Genomic DNA, 25318 nt, shown 5'->3' on the forward strand with positions numbered 1-25318 from the left:
CCAGCCCCGCTACACGTCATTCTCTGGCGCTCCGGACTCTGATGGGGTGGGCCGGCATATGCAAATAACTCTATTTGCATATCCCTCCCACGTCGCTTGGCCTAACCGCTGAACTACCCCCAACCCTTCCCGGATCCAGCCCTTTCTAACAGCCTTCTTCCCCTCGCCCATAAGGGGCGGAGTGCAGTATGCAAATGACAGACCCATTTCCCCTATCTGGAGGTGGGGGGGATGTTCTGAACTTCCTTGCTCCGCCCCACGCGCCTCGCGCCTGCGCACGCACGGTCTCCTCCGCGGGCGCGGTCACGTGCCCACCGGGTGAGGCGGGGGCGGAGCGTCGCGGGAGGTGGGGGCGGGGTATGGCGCGCTGTGCGGCGCAGGGCGGCTGGCACAAACGGCGGCGGCGAGGCCGGAGGAAAAAGCTCGGTGAGGAGAGCTCGGGGAGGAAAGGGGCGAAGAAGGCGCGCGAGCCGGGCGTAGTATGGGGGCGCGCGCCGGCCGGCGTGGCCGAACGCGGCGACCCCGGGAAGGGAAGGGTGGGGGTAGGGCGTGGGGGAGGGAACGCGCCGGGCACATTGAGTGCCGGCCGTTTGGGGGGGGTGGGGGCGGAGAGCGCGCGCCGGCGGAGGGGGAGGGGAGGAAGGGGGCGCTGGGTGCGAGCGGTCCGTAGGCCCGGTCTCCGTCGCTTACAGCGCCCCGAGTGGCGAGGCCGGCACCAAAGGGGCTTGGGAGGGGCCGCCTTCTCCCGTCCTGTCCCCGAGTGCGTGAACCCTTCCCCGCCCTTCCCCCACACCGTCGCCGTGGACCCTCCTCCCGCGGCTGCCTTCCGTCTGTCTGTCTGTCTTAGGCCCTCCCTTCCGTCTGGGTGTGTGTCAGCCACCGGCAGGCTTCCTCCCGTTGGGCTTAGGTTGACCCTTCCGCCCCGTTCTGTCCGGCTGTCTCAGGCCCGCCCTCCCAGCTTCTCCCCGGTCGGAGTTTCCGTCTTTGGGCCCCTCATTCTCTTTGTCTCTGGGCTCCCCGGTTTGCTCTGTGGAGCACCCCGTTCCCGCCGTGTGTCTCTGGAATCCCCAGGCAGATCTCCCGCTCCCCACTGCTCTGGCATTCCTTTCCTACTTCAGTTCTCCTGCGTCCTTTCTGTTGGCTATGTGTCTGTCTGAGGATGCCCTCCTCCAGCCCCCACCGCGCTTCTGTGTCTTTGGGTCATCTCCCCAGCTTCACTCCTACTGCTGCTTCCCTCGCTGCCTCTTCGCTCCTTGATTGCACTACCCCCCACAGTTCCCATGATCGTGGCCTCAGGTTTTGGGGGACTGTGTAGCCAAATCTGTCTTCCTCCCTATTGCCCTGCTGCCCCTCACCCCACATCACTCGGAGTGCCTCTTGCTCTTCTCACATTCCCTTTTTTTCCTCTCTCCCCCTTCAGCCACCCTGACAGGTCCTTTCCCAAGCCCCTAGGGGCAGCAGAGGACTTGGGGACCAGCGAGCACCCCCAGGGCACGAGAAGAGCCTCTGCTGCCTGCCCTGCCTCACCCTGCCCTACGCCAGGCTCAGCCACCCCGGCCCCGGGCTGCATCAAGTGGAGGAGGCAGAGGCGGAGGAGGGTGGCACCATGGGCCCGGGCCGTGCCCTCCATGCCCGGGGGATGAAGACGCTGCTGCCATGGACAGCTCGTGCCAGCCGCAGCCCCTGAGTCAGGCTCTCCCTCAGTTGCCGGGTTCTGCGTCAGAGCCCTTGGAGCCTGGTCGGGCCAAGATGGGGGTGGAGAGTTACCTGCCCTGTCCCCTGCTACCTTCCTACCACCGTCCAGGGGCACCTGGTGAGGCCTCGGCGGGGAGTGGGACCGCCAGGGCCACAGCCACCTCCACGACAGCTAGCCCTCTGCGGGAGGGCTTCGGCGGGCAGGGTGGTGGTGAACTGCGCCCGCTGCAGAGTGAGGGCGCTGCAGCGCTGGTCACCAAGGGGTGCCAGCGACTGGCGGCCCAGGGGGCCCGGCCGGAGGCCCCCAAACGGAAGTGGGCAGAGGATGGTGGGGATGCCCCAGCACCCAGCAAGCGGTCCTGGGCCAGGCAGGAGAACCAGAAGGCAGAGGCTGAAGGGGAGGGCAACATGGGCTGCGGCAGTGGCAACAGCGAGGCCAGCGCGGGGCCGAGGGAGGAGGTGCTTCCCACTGCACCCGAGCGGCTGGCCCTTGACTATATCGTGCCCTGCATGCGGTACTACGGCATCTGTGTCAAGGACAGCTTCCTGGGGGCAGCACTGGGTGGCTGTGTGCTGGCTGAGGTGGAGGCCCTGAAGCGGAGTGGGCGCCTGCGCGACGGGCAGCTGGTGAGCCAGCGGGCTATCCCGCCGCGCAGCATTCGTGGGGACCAGATTGCCTGGGTGGAAGGTCATGAGCCTGGCTGCCGAAGCATCGGGGTCCTCATGGCCCACGTGGACGCTGTGATCCGCCATTGCGCTGGACGCCTGGGTGGCTACGTCATCAACGGGCGCACCAAGGTAAGGCCGCAAGGGCCTTGAGGGGCCCCCCCAGCGCCTGCCTTCGGGGTACCTGGTGCTCTGAGTATCAGTGCCCTTGGAGGTAGGCTTGTGGGGTCACAGAAAGATGCAGGCAGCACCGGTGGAGTAAGTATCGGTGCTAGAGTTGGGTTTGGGCTCTCCCTTACGGTGGGCACTTTGGGGGTCTGTGTGCTTTCTCTTTCCCCATTTGCCTTTCTTTTCATCTCTCCGTCTTGTCCTTTCAGTGGCCTGTCTCTGTTCTGTCCGTTCAGTCTCCCAGGCAGGAGAAGCAGGAGACATAGTGGGGAGGGTGGCATTGGTGAGACCTGTGCCAGGCTGAGGGAGGAGGTGCTGCCCACGGGCTTGGGGCTGGACTGCTTTTTGCCCTGTGCCATACTGTGCCATCCGTGGCCTGGACAGCTTCCTGGGTGCCTGTGTGCTGCCCTGGGGGTGGGGGTGTCCTGTCCTTCATCTTTCGTATGCTTCCCCATTCTGATGCTTGTCCTGTATCCTTCCTGTCTGTCCATCACTGTGTTTTTGTTCCTTCTGACCTGTTCTTTCTCTGTTTTGTGTTTCTTCTTGGTTTCTTTTTTTCTTGCTTTACAGTAGTTGTTAACCAGTTTTTGTGGGGGGGGGGACATGGGCTTTTTTGAGAATTTGCTGAAACCACAGATCCTTTTTTAAGAAAAATGCTCGTTTGTCTAGTTTATGGGCAATCATCAGTGTCTCTTGAGCATTTAGCCCCGTTCGAGAACCTAGGTCAGGAGCTCTCCACAAGACAGTGGTCTTTTGGGGCTTTTTGGTCTTCTGACACAATAATTCTCTTCATAGAGGGGTGAAAGGGCTCTGGCCTTGAGTCCAGGACAAGTGTCATTTGGCCAAGGCCCCCGCAGGGAGTACCTGCTGCACACCAGTGATTACTGGCTGATGGCAGGGCTGTTTGCTTCGCTCGGGGCATGTGGCTGCACTCCTGATGTCTCCTCCCTCCTCCCTCCGATCTCATCTTGGGTTTTGCCTCTGTACAGCTTCTGTCTCCAGCTGGAACTGGCTCAGGGACCCAGGCTCCATCGGGCCAAGGCCAGCATCCTCCCCATCCAGCTAGGACTTGTCCTACTTCTCCCTGCCTTCTGTTACTTGATAGCTGGAGAGTCAGAGGAGGCCTTCCCTGTGTTCTGTTCCTGTGCAGGCAGGAGTGGTAAGAGGGAGCCTCCCTGGCCTCAAGGGGCTCAGCATCTTCACCCCAGGTCACTCATCCTCGCAGAAGGAAGTGTGAGGGGAGAGTGGGAGAGCTGAATGGCCCATGGCGGCACACTTTCCTCAGCCTCAGTTTGCTTATCCACAGGAGAGGAAAATCAGTTAAGTTCCCAGCTAGTGTTTGGCAGTTTTAGGCGGGGAGGTCAAAGTAGATTGAGCAGATGTTTCCCCCTTGGTGCCTTGGATGTGGTTTGGGCCAGGGCCTTGGCTAAGATTGGGGGCTGGGGGCGGTGGCTGGGACTATTTTAGCTCTGGGTGACTTCTGTTGACCTGGGAGGTCAGGACTGGCGGGGGAGACAACCCAGTCACTGGAGTTCTCTTAGACACCCCCACCAAACCCATGAGACACCTGCTCCAGGCTTCCCCACCTTCAACAGGCAACCTCTGGACTCCCTCCCCAGGCTCTGAAATAAGAGTGTGGGGTACTGAGGTGGGTGGTCACAGAGGTTGGTCGGGGCACACATCACCAGTGTGGCTGGAGTCAGCCACAACCTGCCTGTTGGTCACTCCGGAATGGAGCTCCTATGTTCTGTTCTCCCAGCTATCTCTAGTCTCTCTGCTCTGCTGACTTGCAGGTGGGAGAGGGTTGGCTCCGCTGGCATCAAGGACAACCATAGGGGATCACAGGGAGGTCCTGGCTGGCTTGGTTGCCCCTTTAAGAGCAGCTTGGAGGTGGGGCCTGCTGTCATTGGCTCAGTCCCCAGTTTCTGCTGGACTGTGTGTATGTGTGTATGGGTGTGGGTGTTGGGGCTTTTGGCACATTGTCACTAATAGCCTTTAATTCTTTAGTCTCCTGGCTGTGATGCTAGCTGCCCCTTCTCTGAGATGGGAGGGTGAGGAGCAGGCTTTTATGTCATTCTGCTTGTTGTCCCTTTCCCTTGTGGGTGCAGGAAGTAGGTGCTTCTCTGGGGCCAGAGGATACCCCGCCTTCCCCACCAAGGTGTATATGTGGAGGGATTGGTGGGAGTTTAAAGGGCCTCTTTCTCTGCCTAGGCTTCATGCATGACTCCCCTTCCACACCAGAATACAGACACTGTCCCTGCCTGCACGGTGGGAAACCCTGTGTGAGGGTGTGCAGGGCAGGACGCAGTGGAGGCCCGGAGACCCAGAGTGCTTCTGTAAGCAGCTACTGCCTGGGCACTAGGGAGACACGCCTGGCCCCAGGGGCTTCCACGAGACTGCCTGTTGGGCCAGTACTAGGTAAACAAGCATCCGGACTGATCTCACATCTGGCGGGGGGGGGGGGGGGGCGGGGGGGGTGGATATGGAAAAATCAGCAGAGATGCCTTCAGCCGAAGTACTGAAGGTGTCCTTTGATCTGAGATGTGAATAACAAGGAGCACCAGGGGAGGTGTGTCCCAGGCAGGAGCAGAGGCCTTGTGGATGAGCGTGGCCTGGTCAGAGAGCAGTTAGGAGGCCTGAGAGGCTATAGCGGAGTAAAGCAGTGGTAGCAGAGATTGGTGGCCTTGGAGGCTGAGGCTTTGGGACGTGGTGGGGGTTCTTGAAGGGATTGAGCAGTGAAGAGCTGGAGGAAAGTGTCTCTGGCCGCTGTGTGGAGGTGGACTGTGGGCAAGAGGCTGCAGCCCTGGACCCTGTCCCCACCCTTGTGCAGACCCAGCAGTCTCTGCTTGGATTCTCTCTGGGGAGGGCAGTGAGTCACTGCAGGCCCCCTGGGCATGGCTACTTTTTTCTCTCCCAGTGAGGTGGTTGCTCAGAGCACTGACCCATTTGCAGGGAGTGATCAGTATAGAGAAGGTTCTCCTGAACCTGGGGGTTGTGGGGGCCAAGGTCTTGCCCCGGTGCCTCCAAGGCTCTCCACTGCTGGGTGGCCTTACCCAGCTGCAGGCCTCCTGGCCTCTTTCCCAGGGCGGGAGCTGGGGTGCTTCGGGTCCACACACGTTTAATGCAGAGCTGTGGACTGCTCATGCTGGGGAGAGCCTTGGGAGTACCATGTTGGAAAAAGGCTGAGGATTGAGTCAGCCTGGCCTGCTTGGGAGCGCTAGGCCAGCCTCCTGTTTGGGCAGCAGATGCCCATCTTTTTGATCAGGAATGTTCATCCTAGGGCTGTTTTTCGGTGCTGTGGCCCACGGGTGTAGCTGAGTGTTAGTGGGGAGCAGCAGGTGGCAGTTTCGAGCCTGGAATAAGTGCGGGCCAAGGTGTCAAGACAGAATGGTCCACAAGCTGGAGATTCTGCACGCCAGTACTCCCCTGTTTGCCTTATACACCCCTCCTGAGTAGATGAGGGTAGGATGGGGACTCTTTTTTAAAATGTCATTTCAGCCTGTCCTTTGACTTTCCATCATGTGACAGGCACTGTGCTTGGTGCCCTCCCAAACATTTGTCTTACTGAATTCCCACAACTGCCTGTGAAGTAGTTTATCAGCTCCATTTCATGGATGAGGAACCTGAGACAGGAAGCATAGTCTCCCACCTGAGGTTACTGCTGGTGTGGCAGCACTGGGCCTTGAACCTGGGAGTTAGGTCTGAAGGAACTTGTGGGCCCTTTCCCTCCCTCCACATCCACTTTTCTGGTGGCTCCCTGATGAGACACAGCCGAGGCCTCCACGTGGTCAAGCAGGGAGAGGAGGTCAGAACCTGGGGCTAGACCTGTACACACACAAGCCACGGTCTGCAGGGGAGTCAGGAGTCACCAGGTCTGTAAGCAGAGGAGGCGTTCATTAGCTTGTTGAACGGGTGAGGCCATTGAGGCTCGTTCAGGTCATGGGACTGTCAGGGGCTACCCAGCAGGTTGTCCTTGAGCTCAGATTCTAGTCACAGTGGGGGTTTTGATACTTGTTTATATGTGTAGGAAACACTATTTATCTAGTGGGGTTTTTTTGTAGTTAGGGGCAGCAGTTCTCAGCATTGCTGTTCTCAACATTACGGTTATTTGGGGCAACTTTAAAAATTCCAGGCTCCACCTTAGACCAAGTATTTCTGAACCGTTGAGATGGGCCTGGGCATCAGCATCCCAGGTGATTCCATGCTGAAGCCAAGGTCAAGAACCCCAGGTGCAGGGCTGTGTGGCCACATCCCTCCATACCAGAAACATGTAAATTGGTTTTATTCTGAAAGGTCTGGTTGGGGCAGGGAGTCAGGTTATCTTTAAAAAGTCAAACCCTCAGTTACTCATCGAGCGCTGTCTGGGTTCCAAGGCTCTGGCTGTGTGTGGGGAGGGGGCTATCGCGCCCCAAGAGCTAAGGTTTCTGGTAGATGGTTCCTTGGCTGACAAAAAAGGAAGTCTGGGCGAGAGTCCTTGGAGGAGTCTGGGGAGAGACGAGGGGCTGGGAGGGGTGAGAAAGAGGAGGTAATGGCTGCCTCCCCAAATATCCCTGCCTTGCCGTCTAAGCCCCCTCCTGTCTCTGTCAGGCCATGGTGGCGTGTTACCCAGGCAACGGACTGGGGTATGTGAGACATGTAGACAATCCCCACGGCGACGGGCGCTGCGTCACCTGTATCTATTACCTGAATCAGAACTGGGATGTCAAGGTAGGGCGTGGGGGAGTGAGGGTTGGGGTGGGAGGGAGGATGAGGTGGCTGCATCCACTCCATTTTGGGCTTCTGGCATTCTCCGGTTTCTCATATGGGCCCACAGTTGGGCAGTGCAGTGCCGCCTGCTGGCTGGCTCCCTCTTGCTGGCAATGGCACCACCTTGTCTCCAGCTGACCTGGTGGTGGCAGCACCCCCCATCCCATTTCCCGTCTCCAGGAGCTTCCTGACCGCCTCCATGGTGATGCAGAATCTGGCTGTCATCACTCGGGGAGCCTGAGTGGTGGGAGGGAGGGATGTGTGCGGCCGCCAGAGAGCAGGCTCCAGGGGGCAGGGGGTGCAAGGCAGCGGCTGCAGGCCTTGCATCTGCCATCTTTTGCCTCATCCTCTGGCCTGCCCTCAGGTGCATGGCGGCCTGCTGCAGATCTTCCCTGAGGGCCGGCCTGTGGTTGCCAACATTGAGCCCCTCTTCGATCGGTTGCTCATTTTCTGGTCTGATCGGCGGAACCCCCATGAGGTGAAACCAGCCTATGCTACCAGGTATGACCAGTATTTGGGGGGACGAGCTCAGGTCTCCTGCTCTGTGCCAGCAAAGTCTTGTCCGACCCCAGGAGTGGCTAGGAAGTGAAGCGCTGAGAGGGGCCGAAGTGGGACAGAACCAGGCTCAGAAGGGTGAACTGTGGTGTCACTGTGGATGTGGTGGCTGGAATTGAAGACAAGTGTTGCTAACTGCCCTTTGGGGCTGCTCTGGTCCCCAGGTACGCCATCACTGTCTGGTATTTTGATGCTAAGGAGCGGGCAGCAGCCAAAGACAAGTATCAGCTAGGTACCTGCTTCCCAAATGGCACCCCCTCTGTCGAGCCCTTCCTATTCCATGTACGTCACAAGGCCTCAAGTCCCCTTACCCACCTCAGTCTCTTCCTAAATTTTGCAACTCCTTTTTTCTCTCCTCTGTCCTCTACCCTAGACAGCCCTCTCCTTTGGCACCCTCAGCATGCGGTCCTCTCCTCCTCCTTCCCGTGTTTTTCTTGGCCTCTGGGTCCCTTCCCTGATGACTCCTGTCTCCTCTCATCTCACCCCTAGCATCTGGACAGAAAGGTGTCCAAGTACCTGTGTCACAGCCAACCACGCCCACCTAGTGGCCAGCCCCAGAGCTGCATGGACAGACAGCTTGCCCTGACTTCGGGAGAGCCTCTGGCCCCGTGCTGCCGGCCCAGCAGCCCACCACCCTTGGTGCCTGCGCCCTTTAGGCCAGTGCTGCTGCTTCCAGCTTTGCCTCTGTCCTGCCTGGTGTGGAGGGCTCCCTCTGACGCTGAGGACCAAGGAGGAGGAGAGACGTCTGCTGCCCTGGGACAGGGGCTGGGCTTGTGACCTGGGCTGGAGCCAGTATCGGGAGCTGCCATCGCTGGAGCTGGGGCCCTGTGGCTCACCCTGTCTGGCTGTGCTCCTCTCAGATGTGGAGAGTTGGAAGGAGGCATTGCCACCTCCCACCAGGATCCCACCAGGATGCAGGATCGAGGGTTGGGGATGTCACGGCCTCTTACTGGCAAAGGTTTGTTGGGGGGACAGTATCCCCAAGCCCCCCACTCTCCCAGCCTGGAATGTGAAGTGACTCCCCAGCCCCTATGGCCGTGGCACCTTGCGGACTAGGCCGCCGCTGCGTGGGCAGGAGAAAAGGTGCAAGGGGGAGCACGGGCGTGAAGAGTCCTGTCAGCCAAGAAAGAAATAAAAGGTTACCTCAGAGCTGCAAACGTGATTCTCCCGCTCCCTCTTACTGGTAAGGAGACCTGTCTGCGGTTCGGGGCCTTTATTGACCAAAGCGGGTAGGGAGGTCTGGGAGCCAGTGAGCCGTCGGGCTCAGCGGCCCACCAGCCGGAGCTGGAAGGCTGGGGGGATGTTGCCCAGGCCTGTGCACTGTGGGGTGAGGTTGATGTCGGCGCGGCTGCCCACAGGGAGCAGGCAGAACCGCTGGAGGATGGCGGTGAAGAAGAGGAAGATCTCTGATCGTGCCAGGCCTGCACCCAGACACATCCGCTTTCCTGAGGACACGGGGATGCAGGGTGGGAACCACACCCCTCCCAGGCCTGCCCCTTGTCTCCTCCCTTCCTGGCCTTCCCTGGGGCAAAGGGCATGAAGGCATCGTTGCTCTGGAACTTGCCCTTGTTGTCCAGGAAGTTGGTGGGGTTGAAGCATTCTGGGTCTTTGAACTGGGTGGGGTCCCGGTGTGAAGATATGAGCAGAGGAATCACAAAGGTACCCTGGGGGCGGGGGTGCACAGGGGTTACCCGGTAGACTTGGTTAGTTATCCAAGACCCCATTTAAAAGCCAGTGGGAAGGTGGGCCTATTTTCCCTACTCCCAGGGCTGTGTGACTCAGCATTGCACGTGCTCAGGGCTGATGATTTCGGCTGAAGGTGCTCCCAGGCCTGCACAGAATCCCCATGCATGGGCACCTTGGGCAAAAAGTAGCCGTGCAGGTGGGTGTCCTGGGTGAGGGCACGGGGCAGCCCTAGCGGCAGCACGCTGATGAAGTGCTGGATCTCGTGCAGCACGGCGTTGGTGTAGGGCAGGCGCTCATGGTCCTCCAGCCTTGGGGTGCGTGTCCGCCCTACCACTGCATCCAGCTCGGCCTGCACTTTGGCTGGGGGCGGGCAGAGGCTGTGAGCTGTGCATTCCCGGGCCCCTAGCCATCCCCACACCCAAGCCGCCTCATTCCAGGCTTTCCAGCTCCAGGACCTGCCACCTCTGGGTACTTAAGCAGAATGAGGAGCCCATAGCGCAGAGTGGTGCTTGTGGTCTCAGTGCCCCTGAAGAAGAGGTTGTGCGTTGTCATCACCAACGTCTCCTCCTGGAAATGGCTCTCTGGGTCTTCCTGTTCCTGCGGACAGAGATGGGTGTTGTGGCTGCCTGGGGGGGTTTAGGGTAGTAGGGACCCGCACCTTACTCATCTGATCCAGGAAGCAATCGATGAAATTGCGGGGCTCCCCAGGCTGCCGCGTCTGCTGGTGCCGCTTGATTTGCTCAGAGATGAAGACCCTAAGCTCCGTGAAGTTTCGAAAGATTCGGTGGTGCGGGCCTGGGAGCCAGTCAAGGAGGGAGGGGAAAATGTTGTACATCTAAGGGGACAAGACCGCAGCAGGACCTTGAACAAGTGCACTAGTTCCAGTGCAGGGAGACTGCACCAGGACTTTGATGTTCTAAGTTCTAGAACTCTTTCCAAGACTGATCCAAGGTTGGTAGGTCTGTGTACTCTAGGTTTGGCATAGGAGGGAGGGACTGAGTCTGGCCCTCTCACCTCACCCCATCTGGAACTCATGATGCGGAAGTTATCATGGAAGAGGTCCAGGAGCCTCAGGAACTCTGGGTCCTCATAGCCATAGCGGTTCCCGAAGACCACCGAACAAATAATTATACAAATTAGATACAGCATTATCCAGTAGCCGTCGGGGGTCGAACGGCGCTCCTGGGAGGGGGAACGGGACGGGGTCTTTACGTGGTGGCTAGGCCTACTGGCTTCTTTCCACTACAAATGCCTTCCAACCCGCCCCCCCCCCCCCCGCCGCTTTTTAAAGATTTTATTTTTAAGTTCTCTCTACACCAAACCTGGGGCTGGAACCTACAACCCCGATGGACAGTCGCTGGCTCTGCCTACTGAGCTAGCCAGGCGCCCTGCCCTGCCCCTTCTTGATCTTTGGCCACAGCCGCAAAAAGCCCCTCTCCTTTCCCAGGTCGCACCAATGGTGGCTTGAAATTTGCCAAGCAGACAAGCTGCCTCCTCCAGGATGCGCTCCTCTATGGTCCGCGTTCCCAGCCCGAACTCCTTCAGTGCTCCCAGCGCAAAATTGCGCAGCGTCCACCAGCGCGGCCCGTTGGAAAACACGATGCCTAGGGGAGAGCAGAGAAGGGGCGGGCCGGGGAGTTGGCCACGCCCCATCCGGGCCCTGTCGGGTTTTGGAGCTGGCTTCCTCGCGACCTTTCAATTCTGCTGCTTTCTGTTGCTCTCGGCTGCAACCCCAGCCTTCTCGGCCCTATCCACGCGTTGGCCCCACCACTGCTGGTCTCCATCCCTGACCAGTGCTTGCTCGCTTTGGCTTGAGCTCTTGGGCTCTTCTCTTCCTTCTATTGGCTGCACCAGGAACCAGCCCCTCCAATTCGGCCTCTACATTTTAGCTCCGCCCCACCTTCTCGCTCTTTGCCTTCACTGGCCTCGTTCGGCCCCGCCCCATCTCCCGACCCCGACCCTTATCGCTCAAACTGGGTGGTCCGGCCAGCATTCCGCCGCCTGGGACTCACCGTTTCCGCTAGTGAAGCGCTGGAAGACAGCCATGGCCCTGCGGCCGGAGAAGGCATCCGCCTGCAGCACTAAGGCGTCCCGCAGCGCTGAGTAGCCGCACAGCACCACTGCAGGACGCCGGCCCAGCCGCACTGTGAACACTGGGCCCCAGTGTCCAGAGAGCTACGCGGAGCGGGTGCTCAGCGGGTCCTGGTCGGGGCTCCTGACCCCCTCCTCCACCCTAGAGCCCCCGCCCCCAGCTCCCTCTTCTTTCCGACCCAGAGTCCCCATGTCATCCCCTCATTACTGACGGAGGAGTTCAGATCCCCACCTCCTTCCTCCTTCCTCCGCAGGAGTCCAGCCCCCCAGCTTCCTCTTCCCTCGGGATCTGCAAGACCAGGGCCCGAGCCCTCTGCACCCACAGAAGTAGGCGTCTGGACCGTCGGTGGTCTCCTCCCCACCTTGAACCCGGAGAGCAGACCTCTCGGGACCCCTTCCCCGCTGCCCGCGACCTAACTTCTCACTCTAGGCTCCTCCTCCCTGAGGACCCCAGACTGGGGGGAGTAGGGGTGGGGTGGGGAGGGAGGGATCCCGGTCGACTCTGCCCGGAAGTCAACCCCATTGGCCCTCTCCTCTCTCAAGCAGATATCCAGGCTCCCAGCTTCCACCCGTAGTCTCCTTTCCTGGAACACAGGGCTCCAGGTCCCTCAACCCTCCTCAGGACTCAGGGGTCGGAGCCCGAGGCTGTCTTCAATCAGAGCACCAGGACTTCCAGCCCCCGAGCCCACTGTCGGGCGCTACCTCCATGAGCGCTCCGTCCAGGCGTCCAGACTCCAGCTGCAGCAGGTTCCCCAGCAGTGGGAGTGGCGTTGGCCCCGGGGGTAGGGTCCCCCGAGTCTGAGTGCCCTGGGCACCCCAACCCCGCCTGGCTAGGGCCAGCAGCAGGACCAGCAGCAGCAGCAATGCTGTGACTCCCGTGACCATCGTGCCCTCTATCGTCCATGCCTGCCCCCCTTTGCCTTTATTTGATTCCCTTTGGGTCTTGGGTGGAGCTGGGCGGATAACCAGGAGTGGGTATGGCCGCTCATTTTGCAGATTCCCCCACCCAAGGTCTCCACCCAGGCCCCCAGCTCTGTCGCTGTCGTGCCAGGCGCAGCCGGCCCCATTTGGCAGCTTTGTTGCACTAGCGTTTCCACGTCAATACACCTGCCCGACAGGTGCACCCTACTGAGCCCTTGGGTCCTTGGGGTCCATCTTCCTTGGCCCAGAGGTGTGCATTTCTGAATCCCCTGGCCGCCCATGACCCCCTGAAAGCCATACCCTATAACTTCGGATTCCTAAATACATTCCTGACTTCCAAATACACTTCTAAAAACACCCCTGGTGATACACCCATTAGCCTGGCCCTCCTGTGCCCTGTGCTTGTGATTCCCAGGGACAGGCGCCTGAGTCCTTGTCACTTCCATGCCCTTGCTCTTGAAATGGTGTATGCTGTACCTGTACACTGTTCAGAAAGGCGGCTCACCCTCCCATGGACCCCTGCCTGGCCAGATCCAGCCTTCCGCCAGGTGCCTGGCACAGGGCCCAGACCTGGGGAGAGCGTGGGGGCGGCACAGCTTTTGGGACTGGCCTTGTTTCTGGGAGTGTCTCTCAGGGTCTCTGTCTCTGTTTTATCTTTGTTTCATCTCAGCATCTTCCTCCTTGTTTCTTTGTTCATCTCTCTCTTTCCACCTCTGTTTTACTCTGCCTGCTTTTGTTCTTTTCTGTATCCCTCGCAGTTTCGCTTTCCCTTCATCTCCCACTTCCCTGTTTCCCTGCCCTCTGGCTCTGCCCTCTGGCTCTGCCCTGGGTCTCCGGATCTGTCAGGCTTTCTTTGTCTGGGAACCCAGGTGACAGGCAGTGGGTTCAGGGCAGGGCCCCTGCTTCCAGGGCACTGACTCCACAAGACACTGGGGGGTTGGTGGGGGGTGCCCTCCCTGGGTCCCACCCAGCCCATTTTGTCAGACTCTCTGATGAGCCGCTCTCTCTGGGTCTCTTCAAGAGCTGGCATTTGTCCTGCTCGCTTCAGTATCCCCAGCACTAAAACAGTGCTCGGCACACAATGGGTGCTCAGCAAACATTTGTAGAGCGAATGCATGACTCTCTTTATCCTGATTTCTGTTTCTGTCTTTATCTCAGACTGTTTTCCTCCAGCTCTCTTTTGCTGAATCCTTGTGACTGTCTCTCTCCTTGTCTGTCTTTGTGTCTCATTTTTTAAGGCTCCTGTCTCTCTAGCTCCCTTTCCCTTCTATTCTCAGATCTCTGTCTCTCTTCATCTCTGTTCCTCTCAATTTCTAGCTCTGCTTTAGAATCTCCTTGTCTTCCTTCTCTCCGGGCATCTGTCTCTGCCTTCCTGTCAGTGCGTCCCTGTCTCTCTGTCTCACTCCCAGTCTTGGTTTTCAGGATCTCTCCCGTCTGTTTCTCTGCATCTCTCCATCTCTCCTATCTCTCTCCATCTCTTTTTTTAGTACTTCCATGTGTTCCTCTTTGCTATTTCTTTGCTATGTCTCTTTGCTCTTTGCTATTTCTTCCTTAGGACCTCGGAGTCTCTTTCTCTCTCTCTCCACCTCCTTGTCCCTGCCTGGGCCCTTGGGGCAGACTCTGTGGTTGGCTTGTGCTGGCAACAGTTTAGGGATTAAGGAGCTGACGCCTGGTGGGGACTGCCTATAATTCTCAGCAGAGCGTGTCCCAGCTTCTGGATGGCCTTGGGGAGACCCCGTTTAGGGTAGGGTAGGCTCGCCAGGGCCACCTCCACCCATGGCTGGGGGGCCACCACCGCTCTGCCTGCCTCTGGCCCTGGATCCATGGAGCTGAAGATGCCCAGTTCATTGAGAAAAGCTTCTGTCAGCAGGATGTCAGGCTGACAAAGCCAGTCCCAGGTTGGGAGGCCCCATGCCCCAGACTGCTATCCCCACCCCAAAGGGAAGAACTGCAAGACAAAGGGATACTCTTCATTGCTCTTCCTCTCTGGCCTTCTCTGGCCATTTCTGTTTCCTTCTTTGTCTCTCCTCTTCTCGCTGTCTCCCCATTTCTCCATGCCTGTACCCTCTGCTTTCCTCCGTGTCTCTGACTTGTGACGTGGAAGGGAACAGTGTTGGAGTCTGAGTTCTGTTCCCAGCCCTGCCCACTTCCGACTGTGTGATCTTGGCCAAGTCATTTCAGCTCTCCAAGTCTCTAAAAGTGTATAAGGTGGGACGCTTGGGTGGCTCAGTCCGTTGACCATCTGCCTTCTGCTCAGGTCATGATCCCAGAGTTCTGGGATAGAGCCTCACGCTGGGCTCCCTGCTCAGTGGGGAGTCTGCTTCTCTTTCTCCCCACTCATGTTTTCTCTCGCTGTCTCTCTTTCTTAAATAAATAGATAACATTTTTTTTAAAAGTATATAATGGGGCACCTGGGTGGCTCAGTGGGTTAAGCCTCTGCCTTCAGCTCAGGTCATGATATCCGGGTCCTGGGATCGATCCCTGCATCGGGCTCCCTGCTCAGTGGGGAGCCTGCTTCCCGCCCCCTCCCACCTGCCTCTCTGCCTACTTGTGATCTCTGTCTGTCCAATAAATAAAATATTTTTTTAAAAAAGTATATAATGCTTTTTTGTCCTATAGGGAGTTTTAAATGGGGGCATTTAGAGTGAATAGGAAGCACTGTGTGTTAGTGTCATTTTTCAGTCTCTGTCTGTCTCCCGGTCTGTCCCGTTCTCCCTGCTTCCATCTCCGTCTCTGTACAGCACCCACATCTCTAGCAGACTCGTTCTGTGTATCTCGGGGCTTTCTTTTTCTCTGCCTTGGTTTCTCTGCCTCTCTGTCGTCAAGCTGTCCTCCAGCTCTTACCCCAGGAAATAATTTCTCCCAGTTTCTAGCCACTCTAAGGGCGAGGGTAGAACTAGTCAGTTCAGTCTCTCCTTTACAGCCCGACATTCCTTCTCCCCGTCCCAGGGGGCTGCCCTCCTCCCTGTAATTCAGTCCAGGCAGGTTTGAATCTTTTATAAAGATACTTTATTAGAAAAAGGTAAAAACAGGCCCCCAAAGGGTGCACAATAGAAGAGGCAAGCTCTTCCCCTTCCCCTTGCGTTTCTCTGCCTCTGAGGGCGCAGACCAGGTCAAGATGGGGACCGGAGGATGGGCAGGCGGCAGGCACAGGTGCGGGGAAGCAAGCGTGAGAGCGAGAGGGATGGGCTGCACAGCGGAACGACCAGGGGTACCGAGCCAGCTCCAAAATCTGCCTCACCGCTCACTGGCGAAATCCGCAAGGGCGTGGCGTCAGCGCGGGCGCAGGCACAGCTGGAAAGGCCGCGGTAAGTTGCCAAGCCCGGAGCTGAGCGGCGTCAGGTCGATGTCCTCGGGCGCCCCCAGCGGCTGCAGCGAGAAGCTCTGCAGGATGGCGGTGAGGTAGAGGAAGAGCTCCATGCGTGCCAGCGACTCGCCCAGGCACAGTCGGCGACCTGCGTGGGGGGGAGGGTGCGGAGCAGCGTTGAGGTAAGATGGGGTGAGGGGGTCCAGTCGCAAATTCTCGGATAAAAGCATACAAAGCTAATGATTGGAGACGGCACAGAGCCTGCCTGTCAAAAGGTCTGGGAAAAATGTTTTAAGTAAATCCGAGGCCAAAGAGGATCGGGTGATACAAGGACAAGTTCATGGACTCGAATTCCGCTTTGTTGTTACTAGTTCTGCGATCTTGGGCAAGTCAGTTTCTGGGTATTTCAAATGGGGATGATTGGGGCGCCTGGGTGGCTCAGTGGGTTAAGCCTCTGCCTTCGGCTCAGGTCATGATCCCAGCGTCTTGGGATCAAGCCCGGCATTGGGCTCTCTGCTTGGCGGGGAGCCTGCTCCCCCCCCCCCCCCCCGCCCGCCCCTGCCTGGCTCTCTGCCTACTTGTGATCTCTGTCTGTCAAATAAATAAATAAAATCTTAAAAAAAATAAAAACAAAATAAAATGGGGATGATTAAAATAAAATAAAAATAAAATAAGAGTAGGGGTGATAGTAGTGCCTCATTAGATTGTTGTGAATGCTAAGTGCAGGTAAAAAAATGAGAATATGGGGCACCTGGGTGGCTCAGTGGGCTAAAGCCTCTCCCTTCAGCTCAGGTTATGATCCCAGGGTCCGAGCCCCACATCGGACTCTGCTCAGCGGGGAGCCTGCTTCCTCCTTAAAATCTTTAAAAAATATATGAATATAATGCCATATAGTTCATATTGCCTGTCAAATGTTACTCTAAGCCCTATACTGATAATATAATTTAATCCTAACAATTCCAAGAGACGGGCCTTGGAATGATATCATTCTCCATTTTATAGATGTTCCATTCTCCATTTTATAGATGTGGAAGTGGAGGCACAGAGAGGTGAAGTAAGGTATTCAAGACCGTTATAGCTAGGAAATGACAGATCTGGGGTCCGGCTGGAAAACCGAACTCTTAGCCACCACTCGAATAAGTCTTCTTAAGAGTAGAGCTTGGTACGCGGTAGGCAATATGGTAAATGACTTATTATTATTCCTCCCTCCCTTTTTATTTCTGCTACTGGGTTAAACAGGAAAGATTTTTTTTCAGCAGGGTAAAGACCAAAGCCAAGAAAAGGAGAACTGCTCGCCTGCGCCACACAGTGGAGATACTGACGGTGACCACTTCCAAGTTGAATTAATATCCTGCCTCCCCACCTCCCTCCGCAAGGATTTTTATCTGCCTATAGGAAGAGAGCTGGGAGGGAGAACAAATGTCTCCGCACACCCAAAGTTGAGGATGCGGTGGGATGAAGAAACGAGAGGGTTTAAAGAGTGGAATGAGGAATGTAGGTAGGAATATGGGACCCCAAAGATCCTGACTCTTGTCCACATGGCTCTCACCTGCTGAGAAAGGCATGAAGGCAGGGTTCTTCTTGAAGGACTGATTAGCATCCAGAAAATGCTCAGGGTTGAATTCCTGGGGCGTCAGGAACTGGCTGGGGTCATAGTGGACTGTGTTAAGGAGGGTGATGATATCCGTGCCCTGTGTGAGTGGGGAGGCAGAATCAGTGGTGGTAGAAGATCTGGGAGATTCTTTAGCTGAAATTTCCACTCCACAGGACTGGAGGTCCCAGGGACTTGACAAATGGGCATGGAGCCTAGGACTCCAGCAGGGATTCAGGAAATGGGGTTCCAAGTGATGGGTGCTGGAAGCTGTGTTGACAGGGATGGGGGATATCGCCCCTTGTCAGAGCAGATTTGGGATTTCTAGGAATAGGGAGAGTTCTTTCAGAACCGTGCTTAGGCACAGGGCGTCCCTAGGATGAAGTCTTAGACCCTGGGGATGCTGGACAGGGGTCCTAGGAAGGGGAACTGTCATGGGGAAGGGTCTGAGGTTCAGTCCATTATAGTACTGAATGGGTCCTGGGAAGGGTTCTGAGGTTCTGGATTTAAGAGCCTCAGATATCTGTTGTTAGGGCTTGGGATGCCAGTCACTAAGTCTCCAGGTACTGGGATCCTCCTCGCTAGAGACCCGGATGCCATTGGCAAGTCGGGGATGCCTCTTCCTAGTGTGCCAGACCTCCATTGCCAGGTGCCCAGCACACCTTGGGTATCAGGAAGCCGCGAAAGGCTGTGTCCCGAGTGACGCGGTGCGGCAAGTTCATGGGGATGACGTCTGCGAAGCGCTGCACCTCGTGGATCACCGCATCTGTATAAGGCATGGCCGCGCGGTCCTCCAGCGCCGGCAGCCGCGCGCGACCCACTACGCGGTCGATCTCTTCCTGTACGCGGGCTGGAGGTGGGGCCTGAAGCGTTAGTCAAGGGTCCCGGCGGCCTCAACTGGGCTGGGCAGAGGCGTGTGCATGTGTGGGCGGGGTCCAGCCAACGTTTCCCAGTAGGGGCGCGGATACAGAGATTACTGTGATGGTTAGCAGGAGCCTCGAAGGGAAGGGTTGGTTTGGGAGACGTAGCTGAGGACAAAAATTTGGTTGGTGTAACGGGCAACCAAATTTTGGGGTTTGCGGGGTTATGCGGGCGGGGCTTTAAGGGCTGCCTGGGATCCAGGCCCCGGATGGGACTGTGGTCGGCGGCGTTCGAAGACCAGGCGGGATGGAGTTTTAGGTCGAGTGGGTGGGTAGTGGGAAAGCCCGGAGAGATCCGGGATGGGGCAGTGCTTGGAGTCCAGGGTTCGGGGATCCGCCCAGAGGCGGGGTTTGGAGAGGTGGGGTCCCAGACTGTGCTGTGTGGGCGGGTGGTCAGACTGTGAGGGTCAGACGGGTGATTTCTGGCTGGCCCTGCTGGTGAGCCTCGGGGCCAGGCTCTAGTCTACTGTGAGATGGGGACTCGCTGTGTGGTCAGGGTCGGGGTGGATCGCAAAGTAAGACCACGAGGGCGAGGTCCAGGTTCTGGCGGACTTGGTGGACCGCGGGAGCCATGGGGATGGCGTCGGCCTCAGTGTGGGTTTGTGGACTTGGCTAGAGGGTGGGGGGTCTCGGGCGTAAACTGCAGGCCTGGGCTATCTGGCATGCTGGGCGGGGCCGTGCCCATGGTTGTGGGTGGGGCTGAGACATAGGCGAGTTGAGGCTCGTGGGGCACGAGTGCTCAGAGGTTGTGCCCCGCGGCCCTGTGTGCAGGATCCCCGGGCCAGGCTTGGGGCGCGCGCACCTTGCACTTTTGGATACTTCATGAGCACAAGGAAGGCGTGGCGCAGCGTGGTGCCCACAGTCTCGGTGCCGCCAAAGAGCAGGTTATGTGTGGTCATCAGCAGGGTATCCATGTGGAAGTGGCTGTGCGGGTCCTGCTTCTCCTGCGGGGGTTGAGGGGTGGGGAGATGAGCCCGGGGCAGGGAGATCCTGCCCAGACACTGACCACAGGCTCGGAGTCTGTGCGACCCGCTCCCCACAGAGGGGCGCGACTCCTGCTGGGTGTGTCCGTTCAGTCCTTCCTCTGTTTAACTTTCTTTCCCCGGGGAAGCTGGGGAGCGTGGAAGGACTGGGTAGAGAAAATCTCTGCCGCAGCGCCCACAGTTAACAGATCCTTAAGGACTTCTTAACGAGCTGTTAATTAGCGGTGGGTCCCGAGTGGCTCTGGGTTCCGAGCCGAGCCAGGTGTTCCGACTTCACCCGCCAGTTGTAGGAAGATCATTCTCAAACCCGCTGCACCCGGGATCCTTGCTGGTTTCCGGCGAGGGCGGCAAGTCAGACCAGAGATGAGACTTCCAGCCCAGGCTTACTTGTGCCATCTTGTTGAGGAAGCAATCAATGAAGTCCCGGGGAGAGTTGGGGTCGAGGGAGTCCTGGTGGTCGCGGACGCTGCGGGCGATGAGGTCCTTCATGCACCCGTAGTTCTGGAAAAGGCGTCGGTGCGGCCCGGGTACCCAGTCCAGGAGGCTCGGAAAGATGTTGTACAACTGGGGATGAGAGAGAGCGAGAGGGGTTTGGAGGATCAGGTAGAATGTGTGTCTGGGTGAGTGGGGGGGGGGTTGCCAGTGAGGTCGGGGTGGAGCTGGTAGGCTGGGGTCTTGTGGGTCAGCTGGGTTCTGGAGAGACCGAGGTGGGGCGGGGGCTCTGGGTGTCTGTGGCAACTGGGTGGGGAGATCGACCTTGGCTGGACCGCTTGGTGCGACGCGGGGGCGGAGCCAGAGGGAAGGGGCGGGACCACACAGAGTCCATCACATCCTTTCTCTCCCACCCGCGGTTTCCCCTTTCCCAGGACTGGAAGAACCCCCACGCCGTCCCGCCCGATCTCGGCGTCCTGACCTCTCCCCAGGGGCCGCTCATGATTTGGAAGTTGTCATTGATGAGGCGGATAATGGTGAGCAGACGCTCATCGTCGTAGTCAAAGCGCCTGCCGAAGATCACAGAGCAGATGATGTTGGACACGGAGCGGCTGAGCACAAACGTGGGGTCGAAGGGTTTGCCTGAGAATGAGGGGCAGAGTGGGTCAGAGGGTGCATCGTGCAACACTCCAGACCCCGAGAGGCGCCAGAGCGCACAACATCCAACCCAACCATGCCAGGGTGACTTGCAGCACAGAAGAAATGTCCTTGGCCACCTGACCTGCAGTGAGCGTAGCACCCCGCGAGTCCTTGGCAACACACCAGGCAGGACAGAGCCCACAACATCCTTCCGCACAATAACAACACCACCCAACAACGGAACAGGCTATTCTTCATGATACAACACACAGCACACACCACACAAAACAACATGTATACAATATGCGGCCCAGTATGATATCGCATCGGCTCCTGACAACACTAGGACCTCACCCGGCAATGGCACGCAGCACAACATCTGATATCCAATGATCCGATGACCAAACAGACGGCAGAAAATAACACATTAGCCACCACCACAACAGCATGGCCCAGGAAACTGAGTCTGGCGTTAGATGGACATAATTTGGGTTTCCACTTAGGTCTTGATCTCAGGGTTGGGAGATCGAGCCCCATGTGAGTCCCCGCACTCAGCAGGGAGTCGGCTTGAAGAGTTTCTCTTTCTGCCCCTTCCTGCCCACTCTCTCTCTCTCTCTCTGATAAATAAATCCTTTTTAAAAAATACCACACAGAGAACGCAAGAGAGCGGCCACCACGCACCACGCACCCTATCCAGTCGCCGAACCTCCAGGAACGCCCACGGGAAGCCGATCCACCTTCAGGGGGCGCCACTCTCACTTCGGGCCAAGTGCGGAGCCTCCAAGGGTTTTGAGTTCGTGTCTACACTATAAGGCAGTCCTGACCACTAGGTAGGATGGGTGTGAGTTAGGGGTATCAACTAACGTTCCGGTACCCCAACCTTCAGTTTTCCTTAGCTCTGCCAGCAGGAAACTGCCTTCCTCCAGGATCCGCTCCTCAATGCTCCTCTTCCCCATCCCGAAGTTCCGCAGAATCTGGACAGAGAACCTCCTCAGGACCTTCCACCGGTCCCCGTTGGAGAAGGCGATGCCTGGAGAGAGGGAGGGGACAGCTTAACTGATGACTTGTCCCCAAGACTGCTGCCATCCGAGGCCCCTTTCCTGGTGTCTGCTGGAAGAGATACTGAGAATTTGGAATCTATCCCCTTCCTGGGAAGTTCTACCCAACCCTCCAGGCTGGGTCAGGTGCCATCTCTAAGCTACCACAGGGCCCTGGGCTTTGTCACCATAGTCCTGATCACTCTGCCTCTGTTTCCCTCTCACAGATCTGATCACTCTGGATTATTACAGCCTGATGGCTAGGCTGTGAAGGTGGGAGTGGGAGTGGAGGAAGGGAGGGAGGGGCTATCTTGGTCATCATTGTGTTCTAGCATTGCCCAGCGCAGAGCTTACCCCATGGGAGGTGCTGATGATTCCTTATTAATTAATGAAAACTCAAATAAGGAAGAAAAGCAAGAGAAATAAACACTGAGACATTGGGACCTCATACAGGAACAAGACCCTGTTCTCTTCTTTCCCTGTTCTCAGTGTCTTTGCATAGGCTGGTCCTTCTTCCAGAACACTCTTCACCTTCTGTCTGCTCCTGACTGGTGACCTTCATCTTTTAGGTCTCAACTTAGAGCTCCTTTCCTCCAGGAAGCCCTTGCTGGCTCTCCCTCCCTGCCTGCCTCAGGTGTTTCCTCTGGGCTCCCACAGTTTCCCTAGCATCCCCCACCCAGCCCTGACCACTGTAGGTGGTCATAGTCTGTTGATGGGACTACAGTAGGCTAAGGTCTCTGGTGTGTTTATCTCTGATTTCCCTGGAGCAAGCAGAGAACTAGATGCTAAAGAAGAAAAAAAACTCAGTGATTGCCTTTTATTGTCTGCATTATCTCATTGACTTGTAAAAACTTTCTCATGCTAGCCAACTCAGGGTCAGAGAGAGGAAGCCACTTGTCCATGCCACCTCTACCTGGACAGGTGAGGTCATAAGATCAAGCCCAGGAAGGGGACATGAAGGTGGAAAGTATCTTTAATACACAATAGGTGGGTTTTTGCTTTTAGCCAAAGCTCTTTACTTCCAAATTCTGGAGCAGCTGGGACCCATCTAATCAAGGGGACAGGGGAGAACCCTAGGGCTTTTTTAGGGGGAGAAGAGTAGTCCAAGGAGCAAGTCTTCAGTATCTCTGCAACTTTCTGCCAGCTTACTCTTTCTATCTCTCCTTTGTCATTTACTGGGACTTGTCATATGGCTTCCTTTGAATAAAAGATTAATGTTAAAAAAAAAGAAAACCCACAAGACTAGGTGATTTCCAACTGTAAGGGGGACAGGATATTGAGACAGAGAAGAGGTTTGGAGTTGATGTGAGTTGCTGGATGGGTGGATCTGGGTTTGGGTTGGGATGGGGATGATGACGGAGGATGAGGGGGGATTATGGGACTCGTGATAAATTGGGTTTGAGGTCGCTGATGGGAATGGAATTGTGTAGAATGGGAAGGACTGGTAGACTGCGGTTGAGCTTGGGCTTAGGCTTGGGTAGATATGTGTCAAGGTTGGTTTTGTTTATGGTAGTCTGATTAGGGTTGAAAATGGAACCAGGTACTGAAGACCTCAATAGGTGATTGAGATAGAAGATGGGGGCAGGGGAGGGGAATGATGGTGGAGTTCAGTTTGACCGAAGGGTTAGGATGAGGTTGGTAACAGATTTTAACGTGGGAACTGGGAGGGGGTTCATAATGGGAATGGAGGGAGGGAGAGGAATCAGTGTTGCAGATAAAGATGAAGTTGAGGTTGGAATGGGGAACGTGGAGGTAGGGTTGACGAGGACTAGGTTGAGGTGGGTAACGTGGGCTGGGCCAGATAATTTGGCCGCTTGACAGAGATGGAAATTTGGTGATGTGGTTAGGCTAGAGGTAGGGATTGGGATGAGAATGGGGTTGGAATTGGATGGAAGCGGGTATTGGTGTGGAAGTGCATTTCAAGATGGTGGTGGGATGTGGGGATGGGGAAGGTGGACCAGACTCTACCCAACTAACACTGTCTGGGTCCATCCTACCTAGTGTCATTGGTGAGATCAGCAGCCCTGAGTGTCACTAAATCTGGGAGGACAGTCTCCTACCCTTATCCCCTCCCTCAGTGTGGAATGTGTTGGGATGGAGAAGATGGCAGACAGGCTTACCATTGCCCTTAGTGAAGTTGAAAAAGACAGGGTAGTCACCACGACCACTAAAATCCTCCCCTTGGTCCACAAGGGCCTCCTTCACAGCTTGGTACCCGCTGAGGACCACCACGCGCCTGGGCCCCAGGTGCACCGTGTACACACAGCCATACTCCTTGCTCAGCTGGGGGTAGGAAGACAGAAGTCACAGGGGCTTCTGGGGCCCTGAGACCCCCTCCCCCAGTTCCTCCCCCCTCCTCCAAGCCTAGGTCCCTGCACCTTGGTGAGAGAGGTCAGCATGTCTTGGGAGCGAAGCTGCAGCAGGTTTCCCAGGAATGGGAGGGGCCTGGGGCCTGGGGGCAACCGGCCCTTGCCCCTTGAACTGAGGATCAGGAACAGACTGGTGAGAGCCAGGAGCCCAAGCAAGATGGCTATGCTCAGACAGTCCATGGTGAAAGCAGCCGCAGGTATCTGGGGGGCAGAGTGGGAAAGGGCAGGACTGGGAATGGAGTGGGATCCCTTCACTCCGCATCTTCTGGGACTTTCCTTCCCCAGACCTTAGAAGTGAGGGCAGGTGAAGAGAAGAGAGGAGACAGGACGAGGGAAAGGCCAGGGAATGAGGGAAGAGAAAGGAGGAGGAGGGGAGGGAGGGAGAGAGGCCACACACGGAGAGAGGCAGACAGCAGAGGCAGAGACAGTCAAAATGCAGAGAGATCGATAGTAAGAGAGACAGCAACAGAACAGAGACAGAGAGAGAGACAGCAACAGAACAGAGACAGAGAGAGAGAGACACGTGGAGATAATGAGGGATACGGAAAAACCAAGCGAGCTATCTAAGTATCTATAAAATGTACGCCTATCTTCTATCTATCTGTCTGTCTGTCAGTCATCAGCTATCATAGACCAAATCTCACACAGGGACAGTGATCAGAGATAGAGACACACAGGGCCAGAGACAGACAAATGAAGACAGAGAACTAGAGAAAGGCAGAAGAGAGAGTTAGAGAGACAGAGAGACACATGCTTCCTGAGAGACATACAGACGGACACTGAAAGAGAAAGGGCAGGAAATAAAGAGCTAAACAGAGACTGAGGGAAAGAGAGAGTGACAGACACAAAGGAGAGATGCACAGAGACAGACACACAGACACACACACATGGAACATTACACAGAGATGCGCAGAGACAGGGACCAAGACAGACTGAGAGAGAGAGGGCAGAAGCAGAAGCAGAGGGAAAAGAATCAGGGGTTCTGAACCCAGGGGCTCAGTGCAGAGAGAGGTGCCCCCTGCTGGGTAAATGCTGGTACTAGCCGGTGCCCAGCCCCGCTCTGGGCTCTAAAATCTGGGTGAATGAATGAACACAGAGCCAGAGAAAGCCCCAGAAAGACAAGCCCAGGGACCTCAAGGACCGTCGGAGGAGATGATAAGGGAGATCCCAGGCAGTCTAGCCACTGAAGGGAGATGAAGCCGGTGAGCCCTGTCTTGAGAGCCATCCTCCTCTGTGACCTGCACCTGGCCCTTTACCTGCTGAGCTTCCGGGCAGCAGAAGTGTGATCTGCTCCAGGTCAGTGCCCTGCAGCTCTGCGGATGGCTGGGGGGTGGGGGCTGCCCTTAAATCATCTCTGCCCACACCCCTTGCCCCCCCCCCCCCCCCCGCCGCCTCGAGTTTTCCCAATGACTTTTAATCCCTTCCATTTGCTTGCTTTACCTTTCGGGGTGGTGGCTCAGGGCTCACAGCCAGCTGGAGCGATGCCTGGAGTGGTTACCACCCCTTGGGAGC

The 25318-nt window shown here is 57.0% G+C and overlaps 3 protein-coding genes and 1 long non-coding RNA gene across 7 annotated transcripts; 2 read left to right on the forward strand and 2 right to left on the reverse strand.

Annotated features, from left to right (window-relative positions):
- Positions 1–322: 322 nt before the first annotated feature.
- EGLN2 (egl-9 family hypoxia inducible factor 2) lies at positions 323–8987 on the forward strand. 3 transcript variants are annotated; one of them, XM_047709997.1, is made up of 6 exons: positions 323–426; positions 1421–2493; positions 7117–7236; positions 7640–7776; positions 7995–8062; positions 8320–8987. In XM_047709997.1, the coding sequence occupies exons 2-6, from the start codon at positions 1657–1659 to the stop codon at positions 8373–8375; spliced, it is 1218 nt and encodes a 405-aa protein (XP_047565953.1). In that variant the 5' UTR covers positions 323–426; positions 1421–1656; the 3' UTR covers positions 8376–8987. The 3 variants fall into 3 exon arrangements, with proteins under 3 accessions (XP_047565953.1, XP_047565952.1, XP_047565954.1); XM_047709996.1 differs by lacking the exon at positions 323–426 and adding an exon at positions 613–760; XM_047709998.1 differs by lacking the exon at positions 323–426 and adding an exon at positions 627–865.
- Positions 8988–8992: 5 nt separating this feature from the next.
- Positions 8993–12492, reverse strand: LOC125088555 (cytochrome P450 2F5-like). Its single transcript, XM_047709762.1, is given in 10 exon segments — positions 8993–9270; positions 9348–9494; positions 9689–9876; positions 9972–10113; positions 10175–10351; positions 10531–10644; positions 10646–10698; positions 10971–11120; positions 11529–11691; positions 12310–12492. Coding segments are annotated over 10 exon segments (1494 nt in total). The 3' UTR covers positions 8993–9093.
- Positions 12493–15515: 3023 nt separating this feature from the next.
- LOC125088693 (cytochrome P450 2F5) lies at positions 15516–25163 on the reverse strand. Of its 2 annotated transcripts, XM_047709994.1 has the most exons (10): positions 25063–25163; positions 23816–24007; positions 23558–23720; positions 21281–21430; positions 20243–20403; positions 19717–19893; positions 19149–19290; positions 18089–18276; positions 17385–17526; positions 15516–15983 (listed from the first exon to the last, which is right to left on the reverse strand). In XM_047709994.1, exons 2-10 carry the CDS (start codon positions 23984–23986, stop codon positions 15802–15804), a joined length of 1476 nt encoding a protein of 491 aa, XP_047565950.1. In that variant the 5' UTR covers positions 23987–24007; positions 25063–25163; the 3' UTR covers positions 15516–15801. The 2 variants fall into 2 exon arrangements, with proteins under 2 accessions (XP_047565950.1, XP_047565948.1); XM_047709992.1 differs by lacking the exon at positions 15516–15983 and having other exon boundaries at positions 17179–17526.
- Positions 15909–20330, forward strand: LOC125088698 (uncharacterized). The gene is made up of 3 exons (XR_007123758.1): positions 15909–16017; positions 17092–17333; positions 20196–20330. It is a non-coding gene; the product is annotated as an uncharacterized LOC125088698 (long non-coding RNA).
- Positions 25164–25318: the final 155 nt, after the last annotated feature.

The sequence above is a fragment of the Lutra lutra genome, chromosome 17 (assembly GCF_902655055.1).
Source record: "Lutra lutra chromosome 17, mLutLut1.2, whole genome shotgun sequence".
In the NCBI taxonomy this organism is placed as follows: domain Eukaryota; kingdom Metazoa; phylum Chordata; class Mammalia; order Carnivora; family Mustelidae; genus Lutra; species Lutra lutra.

Excerpts from the sequence above, each read along its gene's own strand:
- EGLN2 (XM_047709997.1), top strand. The coding sequence starts at position 1,657 with ATGGACAGCTCGTGCCAGCCGCAGCCCCTGAGTCAGGCTCTCCCTCAG. Across the intron at positions 7,237-7,639 it reads ATCAGAACTGGGATGTCAAG|GTGCATGGCGGCCTGCTGCA; the intron begins GTAGGGCGTGGG and ends GCCTGCCCTCAG. Across the intron at positions 7,777-7,994 it reads AAACCAGCCTATGCTACCAG|GTACGCCATCACTGTCTGGT; the intron begins GTATGACCAGTA and ends TCTGGTCCCCAG.
- LOC125088693 (XM_047709992.1), bottom strand. The coding sequence starts at position 23,986 with ATGGACTGTCTGAGCATAGCCATCTTGCTTGGGCTCCTGGCTCTCACC. Across the intron at positions 19,894-20,242 it reads TGAGCGGCCCCTGGGGAGAG|TTGTACAACATCTTTCCGAG; the intron begins GTCAGGACGCCG and ends TCTCATCCCCAG. Across the intron at positions 17,527-18,088 it reads GCGGCTTCCTGATACCCAAG|GGCACGGATATCATCACCCT; the intron begins GTGTGCTGGGCA and ends CCACTCACACAG.